This window comes from Mixophyes fleayi, unplaced genomic scaffold, assembly GCF_038048845.1.
Source record: "Mixophyes fleayi isolate aMixFle1 unplaced genomic scaffold, aMixFle1.hap1 Scaffold_4025, whole genome shotgun sequence".
Lineage (NCBI taxonomy): Eukaryota > Metazoa > Chordata > Amphibia > Anura > Limnodynastidae > Mixophyes > Mixophyes fleayi.
In genome coordinates, this window is record NW_027448008.1 from 3,706 (window position 1) to 17,925 (window position 14,220).

At 39.4% G+C, this 14,220-nt stretch overlaps 1 protein-coding gene across 1 annotated transcript; it reads left to right on the top strand.

Annotated features, from left to right (window-relative positions):
- The first annotated feature begins 2,009 nt into the window (after nucleotides 1-2,009).
- Nucleotides 2,010-14,168, top strand: LOC142134147 (inositol 1,4,5-triphosphate receptor associated 1-like). Its single transcript, XM_075194488.1, has 5 exons — nucleotides 2,010-2,079; nucleotides 2,871-3,467; nucleotides 9,642-9,720; nucleotides 11,183-11,309; nucleotides 13,759-14,168. The coding sequence occupies exons 2-5, from the start codon at nucleotides 3,018-3,020 to the stop codon at nucleotides 13,931-13,933; spliced, it is 831 nt and encodes a 276-aa protein (XP_075050589.1). The 5' UTR covers nucleotides 2,010-2,079; nucleotides 2,871-3,017; the 3' UTR covers nucleotides 13,934-14,168.
- Nucleotides 14,169-14,220: the final 52 nt, after the last annotated feature.

The following is a 14,220-nucleotide window of genomic DNA, read 5'->3' on the forward strand; positions in this document are numbered from 1 at the left end:
GGAATTCCAACATACAGCTGGCACAAGCTGGATTAAAGTACCAAGGACACAATAATCTGGCGTTGACTGAATGCTAGAAGCTGCTTAATATACCTTAGTTATTTCAGGAAGTCGGTGTCAGCTGTAGGTAAGAAGGCCATCTACTTATTACATTACCTTCTGAACAGAGTTTGTGAAGAAATTCTTGAAGTTCCTGATATCTCGCTGTACAGTCTCTACAGCCCATGTTATGATCCTCTGGCTTTTTCAACCCTACCTGGTGCATGATTGATACAATCTGATCTGACTGGTCTACATCTTCTTTCCTCACTTGTCATTGTGTTATGTATAATTATTATAACACTAATAATGTTTGAAATCTTTTCAGAGGGGACATTACTGTGTCTTGATTCCCATACATAGATTGTGGGGAGTTATGTATACACAAACACACACTTATATACACACAGAAATACACCCACGTACATTTGCGCACACATAAATACACATTCACACTGCAGGCTGGCAAACAGAATCAATTTGGTGTAATCCAGCATATGTTCTCCACGAATCAGGAACAAATATATCAGATGATTCTTCTAAACCTACCAGCTAAGATAAAATAAACATATTACTAAGGCAGCACTGAAATTACTCTAAAAATATGTTAAAAAAAACCCAATTAATATTGTATCACTAAATTTATTCAGCTAAAATCATTAGCAAGAACAGTATCACCAAAAACTATTTTATAACCTATAATTATATCATGATCATCTGTGCACTGTTGATTACAATATCATTAGTAGTATAGATTGATCTTATGCCGCTGTATCCTGCGATTACAACATTATAACATATACGAACCAGTTGTTTTTTTCTGACGCGTTTCTCCACTTCCATTCGTTTCCTCAAAGGCACAACGTTACTCCTTTATGCTTTATTTAATGACTATTCTTTCCATATTATTTTGGGACACATTACAGATTCCTAACAAGAGAATTGCTCGTTGTATATTTGTTGCTTGGCCGACAATATAGAGCCAATCCTATTGTGAATCAACTGAAAGTTGTTATGCAGCTTATAGCAAAGATCATTGGTTGTACTGTTCTTGTTAATAATTTTAAACTAATAAATGTAATTTATGATTACATTTTAACTTCGTCTCGCTATTTTTTAGAGGAATTATATTTTTTAATGTAATTTTTTAATAATTGCTAGATTATATTAGATGTTTTTACTTATCGTTAGAGTAATTTCAGCACGGCTTTATTAATATTTTTGGATTATATTCTCCACGTCATTTTTCATCGCTTCTAAGGCTAGCTGGTTGTTGGGGACACCAGCGAGCAGTCTCATTCTTAACCTTCACTCTATGGGGTGAATTCAATTAATCTGATGTGCTGTAGAGTGTAGAGGGCCTCCACAATGTTTGTGAAGCCCCTCCCGCGGTGATATATCGTCACTTATTTTTCTTCACACACGATAGGCGTGTGCGGGAAATTCAGTAATGTTTGGGTAGAGATAAGCTCAGCCGGACATCACCGGCTCTTCGTGGGGAATTGAGTTTACCCCTATATTTTCTTAATACATTTCTGCTACTTGCTGCTAATGTATTTGCTTATTAACTAACTAAAATAACAAAACCAGAGAAAAAACAAGCCCACGTTCGGTATATCCCACATTATATATGGTTCCGGCTGCTTGGCAATAAGCCTGCGCTCAGTATATCCTATATTGTATGTGGTTCAGCTGCGTGGCAATATAAATGCCCACATATGTATACAGAACAAAAAGACAGTTGTCAGCGCTTATCCTTTACACTGCATATCTGTGTGTGTCTAGCAAAATGGAAAACATGAGGTATTAGTTCATATTTTGATCAAAACAGTTAAGCCTGCATCCCAACATCAAGAGTACCTCATTATATGCAGGTCCTACACGGACCTATATGCTTTAAACACCATTACAATGCTGTAATGATGTTTTAAAGCATTTTAATTAAAATAGCAAATTGTCTAATAATAACATCTACACTTTCTTTGTACAGGAACTGAGTCCTATCCTAACGCATGCCCTGGAACTGCAGCCTTATTACAGGTAAGGAGACGTAACACAAAACCAGGCTTGAGAAGGGACCGTAACCATTGGAAAAATAGTTCTACGCATTCCACAGAACTCATCTAGTATCTTAATATAATATATAGGATGTAACCCAAGATGAGGTCTTAGGGGCTCATTTTATGATTGGACATAACAAATAAGAATGTGTTTCCGACATCAAATTCATGTTAGAAATGTACTTAGCGTGGTAACATCGCCAACACAATAGACAAATGTTTTAGGGAATAGTTTGTTAAAATAATCGTTATTTACATTCAAAAGTAACATTCATTAAAAATGCTTCTTCATCATGATTATATAGATTTGCTGTGTGCTACTCTTAATATATAGTTTACAAGCCAACCTAACTATTCGCTAACATTACTTAATGATAATGATACAATAACGGGTTTTTTAGCACCTTGGTATAAATGACCAATAATTCATTATATATAATAATTTATTCAATATAAATGATAGAGGATCTTTCATTACAGCTCTGGTTTAAACATGCCCTAAAATAAACTTTGGTGCAATCATGGTAAACCAGGGGAGAATTGCTGCAAAACATTGCAAACTAGGAAAACGCAAAAACATACACACACACACACACACACACACACACACACACACACACACAGACACCCCCCCCCCCCCCCCACACACACACACTGCTGTAGATATTTAAATTTAAAGAGCAAAAGTGATTTGTGCCTGGGTTTTTTTAGATGCCATTTTTATAAATGTTCGGTCTCTTAACCAGTGATTGTTTTTTTCCATCATTCTAGAATGTCACAAAGGGATTAACAGATCGAAAGCAGAATGACCAGAGAAAGATTTCTCAAGGAAGACTAACCCCTCGTCCCCACAGCTTTGTGGCAGCCTCCAAAGAGACCCTTTTGGAGCAGAAGGAAAACTTTGACCCTCTTAAGCACATGACCAATATGCACAAAGCTGGACCCTCGGACACTTGTAAGACCACAAATAGTCCGATCTGTAAGACCATAAATAGTCCAGAACAAGAGTTTGGGAAGTCAATTCTGAAGAAGCCCAAAGAAACTGACTTGTCACAAGGGAGCCACTTACAAGTTCCAGCTGTATCTAATGTGGCTCTTCATGTACAAGGTCCTCCTCCAGCTCCTGTGGATTCCAAATTTGTTTCTCGAGTTGAACTTCTGGGTGCTGGGAACCGGCCTCCGTTATTAAGAGCTCTTTCTTGGGACAGTGTAGCACCCGAGCAGAAGAATAAATCTAGTTTGGAATTACCTGAAAATGACTTGCTTTCTAACCAACATAAATGTAGCAATAAAACATCAAAATTTACAGAGCTCAAGGATTTTCATATTCAACCAGTACGGCTTCAGAAACTGACCAAGCTGAGAGAGGTAAGATAACTATATTTGTACCTATTGTAGTGGCTTCATCTGGATCATTTTTATCACATGTGGTAGTTGTAACCATGATTTCTTGCAAGTACCTCTGCCGCGTTGCACCGCTAGATTCGGAGTTACCAAATGTGCATGGACTGGTTTTTAGGGTTCCTTATATCTGTAAGATAATCCCAAAGAAATCCCTGGTTATCTGCAGAATCCATTTAGCTGGGTGAGGTGTATAAATGATCTAGGAGGTTGGATATAATTGAAAGTTTGACCTGAATCAAACACACATCTCTACTTTGCATGGTTAAAAAAAACATTGCTGTAATACACATCACTTATAATACTGAAGCATTGTCTGCCAGCTCCTGGTTAGCGGAATGTTATGCAATACCGAGGAGTTTGGTAGAAAGCCGTAAATGTAGCACTATGGTGCCTTTTTATTTCATTAAGTTTTTTTTATTTGTATAAATGCTTAATTTACGCACTTTCCAGAGATATGGGACATTTCCAGGGCATCAATAAATGTTTCTCAATGTATTCAAAAAAGGAAATTAAAATATCTTATTCCTGCAGGGGCAAACGCAGGATTTGTAGAGGGGGGGTTTCCGCACCACGCCACCAGTGGGCGTGACCAGCAGGCATGGGGGGCGTGGCTATAATTTTAGACAGTGCTTGGCTGCTCTCCAACTCTTCCTATCCCCATAATATACATGGGCAATGCTGCGTGCACTACTGTTAGGTGCACACAGCTCTCCCTTTTCAAACAGAGCCGTGTGAAGTGGGAGCAGGGTCCAGCCACCTCAATTATACAGTGCTCAGGCTTGAAGGGGGGTTTTCAGGCACTAGTAACCCCCCCCTCTCGGTTTGCCTATGGCCTGAAATAAGGGCAGCACCAATTCATCCCCAACCGCCCGACTGCTCCCCTGCGTCCTCCTTTATCCAACATGTCTTTAAACATTCTCAGAAGGCCAAAATGTGTCTGATATACTTTCCCCTCTGTTCCTCACAATTCCTTAAACTCACCAGTCACAAACTTTTCAGCTGGCCCAACTTCAAAGGCCAAATCCTGAGACAGGTTGTCCTATATCTGGTACTCTGACATCGACTCTATGCACCAACTACACAACCAAAACTGCAGTCTCGGATCTCTTAGATCTTACATTTCCTTGCCATGGACCTTCCATTCTTTACAATGGTCATTGTGTATCAATCGGGCACCCTGTTTTATCCAGTTGTACATCACTATGGAATGGTGCTAACATATAACCAAATAACATTATTAGTTGGTAAAGCAGCGAAACAAGCAAGTAGGCTGTACGTCTTATTTCTATAAAATCAATGTACAGGGGTACTCATGGGGCATTAACGTACCATAAATCAGACAAGGGATGTAATAGTGCCTCATTTGGTGTTGTCCTAAGTAGATCCGTGGGTTATCTCCCAAGTTCTGCCACCATTAAGATTTATTTCCAAAGCTGACACTTTGCAGAAGTCTTCAGTAACTTTCTGACCTATCTCGAAACAAAGTACTAACTTTAATCAGTGTAATTGTAAACCAAAAACAATTCCCTCTATATAGCTATGTAGCATTTATAAATCACTGAAATTATTTAATATGTGAATCCTTTAAAAACACACATGCAAAATATTATTAAATGGAGTTTAACATGACAGAGAAAGTCACAATACTTAATGTGTAAAAATATTTTTTTAAAATGACATACAGTAACAAAAATACAAACAACTTTCTTAAAATAAACAGGAGTTAAACAGAAACCAAAAAACATTTTTCATGTAACTGCTACTGTGGAAGTCTGAAACATGAACAGAATTCAGTATCTGATTGATCCCCTTTAGACTGAACCATTTCCAAATCAATATTACATTTTAAGCATTCTCTTCTGCTTATACTCCCCCTTCCCTGTGAGGTCACTGAAAGAAGATCTGTGTGAATGATAATTGGTATCAATACAGCTTTTATGTTCCAAACAACTGCTATTTAGGAATTCTTATAAATTAGATATTTTGCTTTTAGATCATGATAGAAATATAATATGACATTCACCAAACAGGCCTTGGGGTAAATGTATCATACCCCGTTTTTTTTACAACTCGCCGGGAATAGGCGAGTTGACAGCTAAAATTTAAAGCGGCTCTGGCTTGTAAAGGCAAGCGCTGCCTTTACAAGCCTGCGCCGCTTTAAATTTTAGCTGTCAGCTCGCCGATTCCCGGCGAGTTGAAAAAACCGGGGTATGATACATTTACCCCCATAACTTTCCACATATTTGCATATGAAACATTGAAATACTAGATACATTATTTGGGACAATGCTTTATTTCGCTAGCTTCTCGATGAGGCTAGCATTTAGACTTTACCTATTTAATGGGGCAATGTTAACTGATTATGATGTGTAGTATTTCCTATATTAAGCATATAATATTTTTCAGCTAGTATCCTTTTTGTAAAAATATATGTAAAAGTAGCTTTATATTTGCAGTGTAACCTAATTGTTGGCGATCCATATGTGTACCTGAGCTGTGATATCTCAGCGCATCAAGTTGAAATGATTTCTGTTTGTGATGAAATTTACAACGAATGGAATATTTGTGTGAACATGAACAATACAGGATGAAGGTTTCAGGATGAAAACAAGTGTTTACCAATTTGTAAACATGCAATCTTTGGGAATGTAAAGTAATGCTGTATAAACAAGTAGCTTTTAACTGCACAAAAATTATTTGCGTTACTGTCACCTTAAGGATTTGTAAACCACATTTTGCACGGTTTTGCTACAGATCAATAGCAAAGAAGACCCAGATCAATAATTAGATATCGGTCAGATATTGTAAATGGTATGTACCAGGTTTAGGCAATATTTAGCTCTTCAACAGTTGTGGAACTATAAGTCTCAGCTTGGTCTGCAAGGTACAGAGCCAACGCCTGGTATACACCATCACTACTATAATATCGGATAATTATTACAAATAGACATTGTTTAATTAGCAGGTAGATGATTATAAGTCTCCAGACGTAAGGGCAGATGTGACCAGTGATAGATTCCCATGATGGCCACTAGGGGGCTCTCCTCTCACATACAAGCACAGTGCATGGAATATTCCACAGGATGGAGCGTGTTAGAGAATGGATGACACAGCTATTCCAGGGGAAATGCGGGAAAGATGTGTTGAACTTTGTATTGAGTGTCACAGAGATATAAATTGTAATATTATATAACTAAACAAACCAGTGGCAAACTACGCAGAAGGTAGGTACTGTATTCTCACCTGTTAGTGTAATGTTATGGGATACCACACAGAAGGCAGATTACGGTCTTCTCACCGGTTAGTGTAATGTTATGGGAAACCACACAGAAGGCAGATTACGGTCTTCTCACCGGTTAGTGTAATGTTATGGGAAACCACACAGAAGGCAGATTACTGTCTTCTCACCGGTTAGTGTAATGTTATGGGAAACCACGAATAAAGGAAGTCCTGTATTATCACCTGTCAGTGAAATGTTATGGGAAACCACACAGACGGCAGGTGCTGTATTCTCACCTGTTAGTGTAATGTTATGGGAAACCACACAGACGGCAGGTCCTGTATTCTCACCGGTTAGTGTAATGTTATAGGAAACCAACAGAAGGCAGATTACGGTCTTCTCACCTGTTAGTGTAATGTTATGGGAAACCACAAATAATGGAAGTCCTGTATTCTCACCTGTTAATGAAATGTTATGGGAAACCATCCAGATGGCAGGTCCTGTATTCTCACCTGTTAGTGTAATGTTATGGGATATTACACAGAAGATAGGTCCTGTATTCTCACCTGTTAGTGTAATGTTATGGGATATTACACAGAAGGTAGGTCCTGTATTCTCACCTGTTAGTGTAATGTTATAGGAAACCATACAGTAGGTAGGTCCTGTATTCTCACCTGTTAGTGTAATGTTATGGGAAACCACACAGAGAGCAGGTCCTGTATTCTCACCTGTTAGTGTAATGTTATGGGAAACCATCCAGATGGCAGGTCCTGTATTCTCACCTGTTAGTGTAATGTTATGGGATATTACACAGAAGATAGGTCCTGTATTCTCACCTGTTAGTGTAATGTTATGGGATATTACACAGAAGGTAGGTCCTGTATTCTCACCTGTTAGTGTAATGTTATAGGAAACCATACAGTAGGTAGGTCCTGTATTCTCACCTGTTAGTGTAATGTTATGGGAAACCATTCAGATGGTAGGTCCTGTATTCTCACCTGTTAGTGTAATGTTATGGGAAACCACACAGAGAGCAGGTCCTGTATTCTCACCTGTTAGTGTAATGTTATGGGAAACCATCCAGATGGCAGGTCCTGTATTCTCACCTGTTAGTGTAATGTTATGGGAAACCCCACAGACAGCAGGTCCAACAAATGAACCTCAAATGTGACAACTGACCATAATAATCTCTGCCCTCAGCACCCCTTCCTAGTGATCTTGCTGTCACAGAATAATCCAGGATTAGACACTGAGGTCTTTTCACCAGTTTGGTTAAATACTCATAGGTCAATATACTGTTTAATGATCTGTTCACTTAGGCGACAGATTTCCACCCTCCATATATTCCTTCTTTAATGAGATAGCTGATAAAACACATATAAATAAAAAAGATGCACAATATAATACAATTACAAATTCAGAAAGCTATTTGCTGGGTGTAGAATGCACATAAACAAAAGGCAGCAAACATTTAACGTGTGTCCCCTGAAGATATAGATATACATCTGGTGTTAGAAGTGGGTGATGGATGGAGTCCTGCGGGAGCTGGTGAGAGTCATAGATATGGACAGTGGTGGAACACCATGGGTACAGGGGTAATACCGGCTCCACCCCACCCCCCAGGCCTCGACATCCTCCCACCAAAGCTCCCACAGCAATATTAAGAGAGCAGAATGGAAGCCTCTTCTGCGCAGTGGGCGAATGTGCCAGACCGCGCTTGCTCAGATGAGGCCCCGTCTCTGTGCTTTTCAGCATCATCGACAGGCTCCTACACAGGTAATGCTATGGTGCCCCGTGATTCACTGTGGTAAAGGTGTATCATGGCGCACACAAAAATTAGCCATTAGTGGAAGTTAACAGGCAAATGGTAAATATTTCCTAAAATAAGGGGTTCTAGGTTGCCAGGTATGGTTCTAGCTGGCACAAGAAAAATACTGTGGCTAAACAGGCACAGATATAGATGGATACCGCCATAGCAACATGCAGAAAATCTGTATAAATAATAAGTAAATATCAGGTTCTTGGCTGTTAAACTGCTACTCTGGGAAATTATAAAGTACTTATCAGTTATAAAATGTATCCAGGTAAATCCTGAGCGTGGTTTAACTAACCAGGTGTGAAATAATAAACGTGCTCCCATGTTTATATTGCGTTTGCCTTTACGATGACATGTAATGTACTGAAAGGTGTTTGTATCGCGTTTGGTGTTCTGGCTCCAAGTATTACATAAATATATTGGTTGTCAGGGACAAAAACAGTTTCCAGACATAATAATACCGCTGGAAAAAGAAAGAGTTGAAGTGGGTGAAACGAGCTCCAAATCCCAAATTTCAAAGCTTTCCTAAACCTGGTCATTGAGACCTAATCCTCGGTGTGTAAACAGGAAAACGCTGATTAATCGTCGTGTCAGAGGACGGGGAATACTCAGGAATGAAATAGCTGACATGAGAGTATCCTCTTTCCAGAGACTTTCCTTCCTGAATTGATACGAACAACCTGTGAGGATCACATAGTGGAATCATCAGCTGAAGTCCTGGGGATAGGACATAGGATACATAATAATACTCATAGGCAGAATGTCATCATTCCCACATGTTCGTGCCATCTTCTTGTGCTCGGAATGTGTGGATTTAGCAGAATAGGGATATAAGAGAGTGTAGTAATAATAAACACCCTCTGTATATCTCAATATCCCAGAATCAAATCCTCTCTAGTCACACTATTACTCCGGGACAATTATCTGACATGTATCATATTCTTTGCTATCAAATTTAAACACTTTAGTCCATTTAAAAGTTCTTCTTCCTTGCTGGCAGGAGAGGTGGAAGCATGTGGAAGACGAGTTAATTATTGTTTCTTCTCCGGATATATAAATTTATATTAAACACTATCACTCACAAATATATTTTCCTGTTCAGGAACATAAGCTGCTGAGAAGCCAGAACCTCACAGGACAGAAGCTCCCAGACCTCAGTGAGGCGGCAGAACAGGAAAGAGGTATGCCATGGGAGGTATCCAATGTGTTCTTATAAATTATCCATCGCAAAGGAAAGAGCGATGCCCCCGGGATTGATACGGTCACTAAAGAAAGCACAAAAGGAAGGGTGGAAATTCCACTGTCGTTGACTAAGACTGTGGCGGTGTCAAGGTCAACTACCGTTAGTTCATATTTAATTTAATTCCCGTGTGACTGGTTTTCCCATCACGCAAACCAAGATGTGTTCCAGAGTTGGTCTTGGATACATATCTGTTGTTGTATAATTATCGTGGTCTCTCCGATTCTATCTCCTATGGTTGGGTGGACTTAACTATTACTAATGAAAACATTGGTGTGCTTGGTAATGTTCTATTCTAGAAACCTGGTGGATACCAAACAGTTCCAAGAGCTCCAGGAGGTCCTCAAGAGATTGGCCTTGTGACTCTCCTGGCAAAATTGTCCTTCTAGGCTCTTTGTTTTGGGGGTGACGACCTCTGTTTTTCTCCGGGGCAATGCTTCATGAATTAAAATTCCTCTACAGATCTATTCTAAACGCTCAATGAAGAATCAAGAGTCGTATGAAAGGCCCCTGAAGCCTTTCATACTGTCCACCGCTAGGTTTAGAACTTGTTTTGTTTGAGAGTCCATCATGTTGACCCAATATTCCAGCTGACAATCTATATTCAAGTGGTGACCAATAGCTGGAATACTTCATATTTAATATTTCTCAATTGAGGTTTCCATGCTGTATAAGTAGAATGTAGAGTAGACGCCTGCTACCCAATGATAAGAAGTCAGAAGGAATGATGGACGGCTTAGTCATGTCCTGCTGTGGTTGGTGTGGGTTTCTCGATGACAGGGAGCTCTAGACAAGACCTGCTCTTATTCCTGGGATACGAAGCGGCACGGGCAAAAACTCAATGGAGATAACAGGTTTTCTTTCACTTGTTTCTTAAATACCAGGTGATACAGAGTAGACAGTAGACACAGTTGTGGCTTAGTCACATTTATTTTGAGTCAGTTTCATGTTATTTCAAGGTCATGGTCTATGTCAAGGTTATTGTTGCCAGGACAGAGGCTGCAGATTAACTTTCCTTTGCTTATGTTTATGCAAAGAAAACACCAAATGTTAAAATGTAATCAGATATCGTCTATGGAAATACAATTAATCAATAATATTGATTTTAACTATTTGCAGAACAAAGCATTAATTGGCTTAAACAATTATCCATGGTTTCGAATCTCTCAGAATGTTTATGTTATAGGAGAAGACATTATTATCACTTATACAGAGAAGCCTCTTGTTCCCTTTTGAAACGCTACATGTTGCCTTTAGAGTAATGTATAACACCTGAAACGGTGAGAAATCTGAGGTCAGGTTGTAAATGGGAGATGCGCTTTCCCTGTCTGTGATTTCTGCATTGTAGGTGCAGAATTAATTTTGGGAGACATAACAGTTACTGCAGGTTCTGTTCCTCCCAGGTCCGTCTCCTGTCCAGTGTCTGTCCGCTGACGACGAAGAAGAGGCGAAGGGGGAAACGGATGTAATGCCCAATATCCCAGATATCTTGTTACGAAAACTGCGCATTCACAAAAGCCTTCAGAACAGGTAACGTATGATAGAACAGAGCATAGGTTATTGTGGCATTGTCTGGCCAGCCAGGATCCTTCTATTTCCAATCAATCCTGAGAAATAAAGTTATTATCATGTACATGTATTTGCATATTCTGCTGTAAGAAATTTAACCTTTGCAAAGTTCATTTTGCAGAATGATTTAACAAATCATATAGGATCATCATAAACCATTATATTCCCAAATAAGATTGTAGGTTTTCAATAAAGGACAATACTAATATTAACCAATTACAGGCATTGAAATTATTTGAACAATTAATACCAAGGGAGCTTTTCCCCTGAAAAATATTAATTGTAAATGTGTTTTATTATTACAGTAGAGTGTCCATAAGTTCTGCAGAAAATTTCTGGACGATATAGTGCATGTGAACAGAACATACTGGGCCTGATTCATTAAGGAACGTAAGTCCATTTACGTTCTGGATCTTGCGGAAAATCGTTCTGCGCATGAGCGAAAATGAGACTTCTGATTGTGGATTGGCAATATACAATAAGGGGAGAGCGCACACATACGGCCGATTCAATCCGTGGGCATCATGGTTTTTAGCCGTATCACTTGAACAAGCTACGGGGCAGGTGCAAGTGGCAATTGATAGCGATGACGGGCGCAAATGAATGCCCGAACAAGGGTTTGGAATTAAGACAAACTGTAAAAAATTTATTTCATGTACGGGAAGCATTAAGAACATCCTAATATATATATGTATTGCATGTAAAAAAAAAATATTAACTTTTTTTTAATGTGTTTTTATTAATGTGTATAGTATTGAGAGGTGTTAATGTATTTTTTCCCATGCGTTCTGATTTTATATTGCACATATGCATTGTGCGTATTCTGCAGCACGTTCTGTCCCGTCTACATACGGGCAGTAACGTAGAACTAGAGCGTACTTAGACACAAATTTAAATGGAAATGTTTCTTGAGAGACGTTTCTCTTTGATTACCGGAGGAGGTTTGTGCAACTTGCGTGCAATTTTTTTTTTGAAAATGCACGTTGCATTCAGATGGCGTTTCTTAATGACTGAGGCCCACTGTGACATTAATGTGTAGTATCGTATTATGTGAGTAAGAGTTTTTAATTTGTTTTTAAGTTCATCATTACTCTGAATCCTATAGTTCATTTCAGTATAAATGCTGTGTCTTCTTTATGTACTATATGGATAGTTGAGCGCTGCAACGTCTACGCGAGAATATAGCTTAGTAATAGGGGTGCAATCATGAAATGAGTGTGAGGGGTGGACAAAATATATTCCCTTTATTACAGGTGGTTAATATCATAAGACACTATTGCTCCTGTTGTTGTCAGCAGATGCTGGATTTATAAGTAAACTTGGTGCACATCAGTATACCTAAGAAACAGGTTATTTTAGCTATCCTGTACGGCTGTCTGTGATTATCTAATTACCCGTTAAAAGCCACCGGTGTGACGGGTGATGGTTTGCTGTTCCCATCACTCATTCTCCTCAACACCCTGACCTGCCCTGGCTTATTTTTTGATCTGGAACTTGACTTGGTGTCTCTGACCCTTGACCTGACTACCTATGAGTCTCATCCTATTGTCGCCTTGTTTGTACACGGTCAGCTACTAGCTGGTGTGGACAACTTTGGCGGTTCTCACTGCAAAGCCCATTAGCTTCTTTACCTCCGCCACCAGTCGTCCCTCAGGCTCTATGCCCGATGTGAGCCAACGTCAACCACTATCAGCGCAGTGGGTCTACATCCCAAGTAGGCAACCTCACCCACAGTCCGTGACATTATAGCTACCTATCAGTAGCTACAATGGTTCACAAACTACATTGTCTTGAAAAGCTACAAAGTTGGGGTTGTATTGAAGCACAGGACATCATCACACATGTATGGAACAAATGGTGTTACAGGGTGTCTGGTACCCAGGAGCCACTAAAGGAACAACTGGTGACCTGACTTTGGGTTCCTGAGTTGGCGACTCATGCAGTCTAAGGTGTGGAACCACACGGGGAAAGCTGAGTGTTGGTTGGGATATTGGTAGAAGGTTTGAGCGCTACGGAATTTGCTGGCGCTATATAAATAAATATTGATGATGATGATGAGCCAGGCTCTCATGCTTGTCAATACAATTATGGAACAGAATATCATCACAGAGTAATACAATGTCAACTTATATAGGACGCAATCGGTGACCCAATCACCTGCACAGTCCTCATGGGTCTCCTTATCACCACTAGATATTCCCCTATCTCTATCATACATCAGTTCAGGTATTGATCTGTATCTCTATTATTGGTCTGATTATTCCATAGCTGAGCTGACACCTGACAGGGTCACTCATCTCTGTTTCATGGATGTCTTGTTTCTTCCAATCATCTCCCTTTTCCTGTTTCTCTATTTCTTGTTTATATTACATTACATAACGTTCACTTCAGATTATATTTTCCATTTCAGTGCACCGGCGCTGAGTGAAAAGGACATAGAGGTGAGTCATACAGAAATCACAGGCAAGTTAAACAGCTACTTCTGCAGTAGTCCCATAGGATATCAGGTGTATTTCCCCAGTTGTTATTATGCACGTATTATACTGTGTTATATTTTGCACTATTACAGCACATACATAGGGTAAGCCCATCCCAAAATGCTGCTATTTCTGATGTGTGAACATTTGGACGTTACGCAGGGAACGTAGGGATGTCGGCTGGCTGTAATAACACTTCATTCCACTGCCAAATGCAATATTCAAAAGACTTTCTGCACATTAATTAGGGGGGTGTTTCTGGTTCCCCAGTGGTTACAGAACTTTCATGGCACAAATTGTCCAAATTTTTGCATTTCTTTTTGGATGGTGATAATTGCATGTTTAACATTAATTTTCAGGGTCTGTGTTTTGTGCTGCCTGAAATCTTTGGATTT

Bases quoted from the DNA above. Each gene is read 5' to 3' on its own strand.
- LOC142134147 (XM_075194488.1), top strand. From the start codon at position 3,018: ATGACCAATATGCACAAAGCTGGACCCTCGGACACTTGTAAGACCACA. The intron at 3,468-9,641 runs GTAAGATAACTA...TTTCCTGTTCAG, and splicing joins AACTGACCAAGCTGAGAGAG to GAACATAAGCTGCTGAGAAG. The intron at 11,310-13,758 runs GTAACGTATGAT...TTTCCATTTCAG, and splicing joins CACAAAAGCCTTCAGAACAG to TGCACCGGCGCTGAGTGAAA.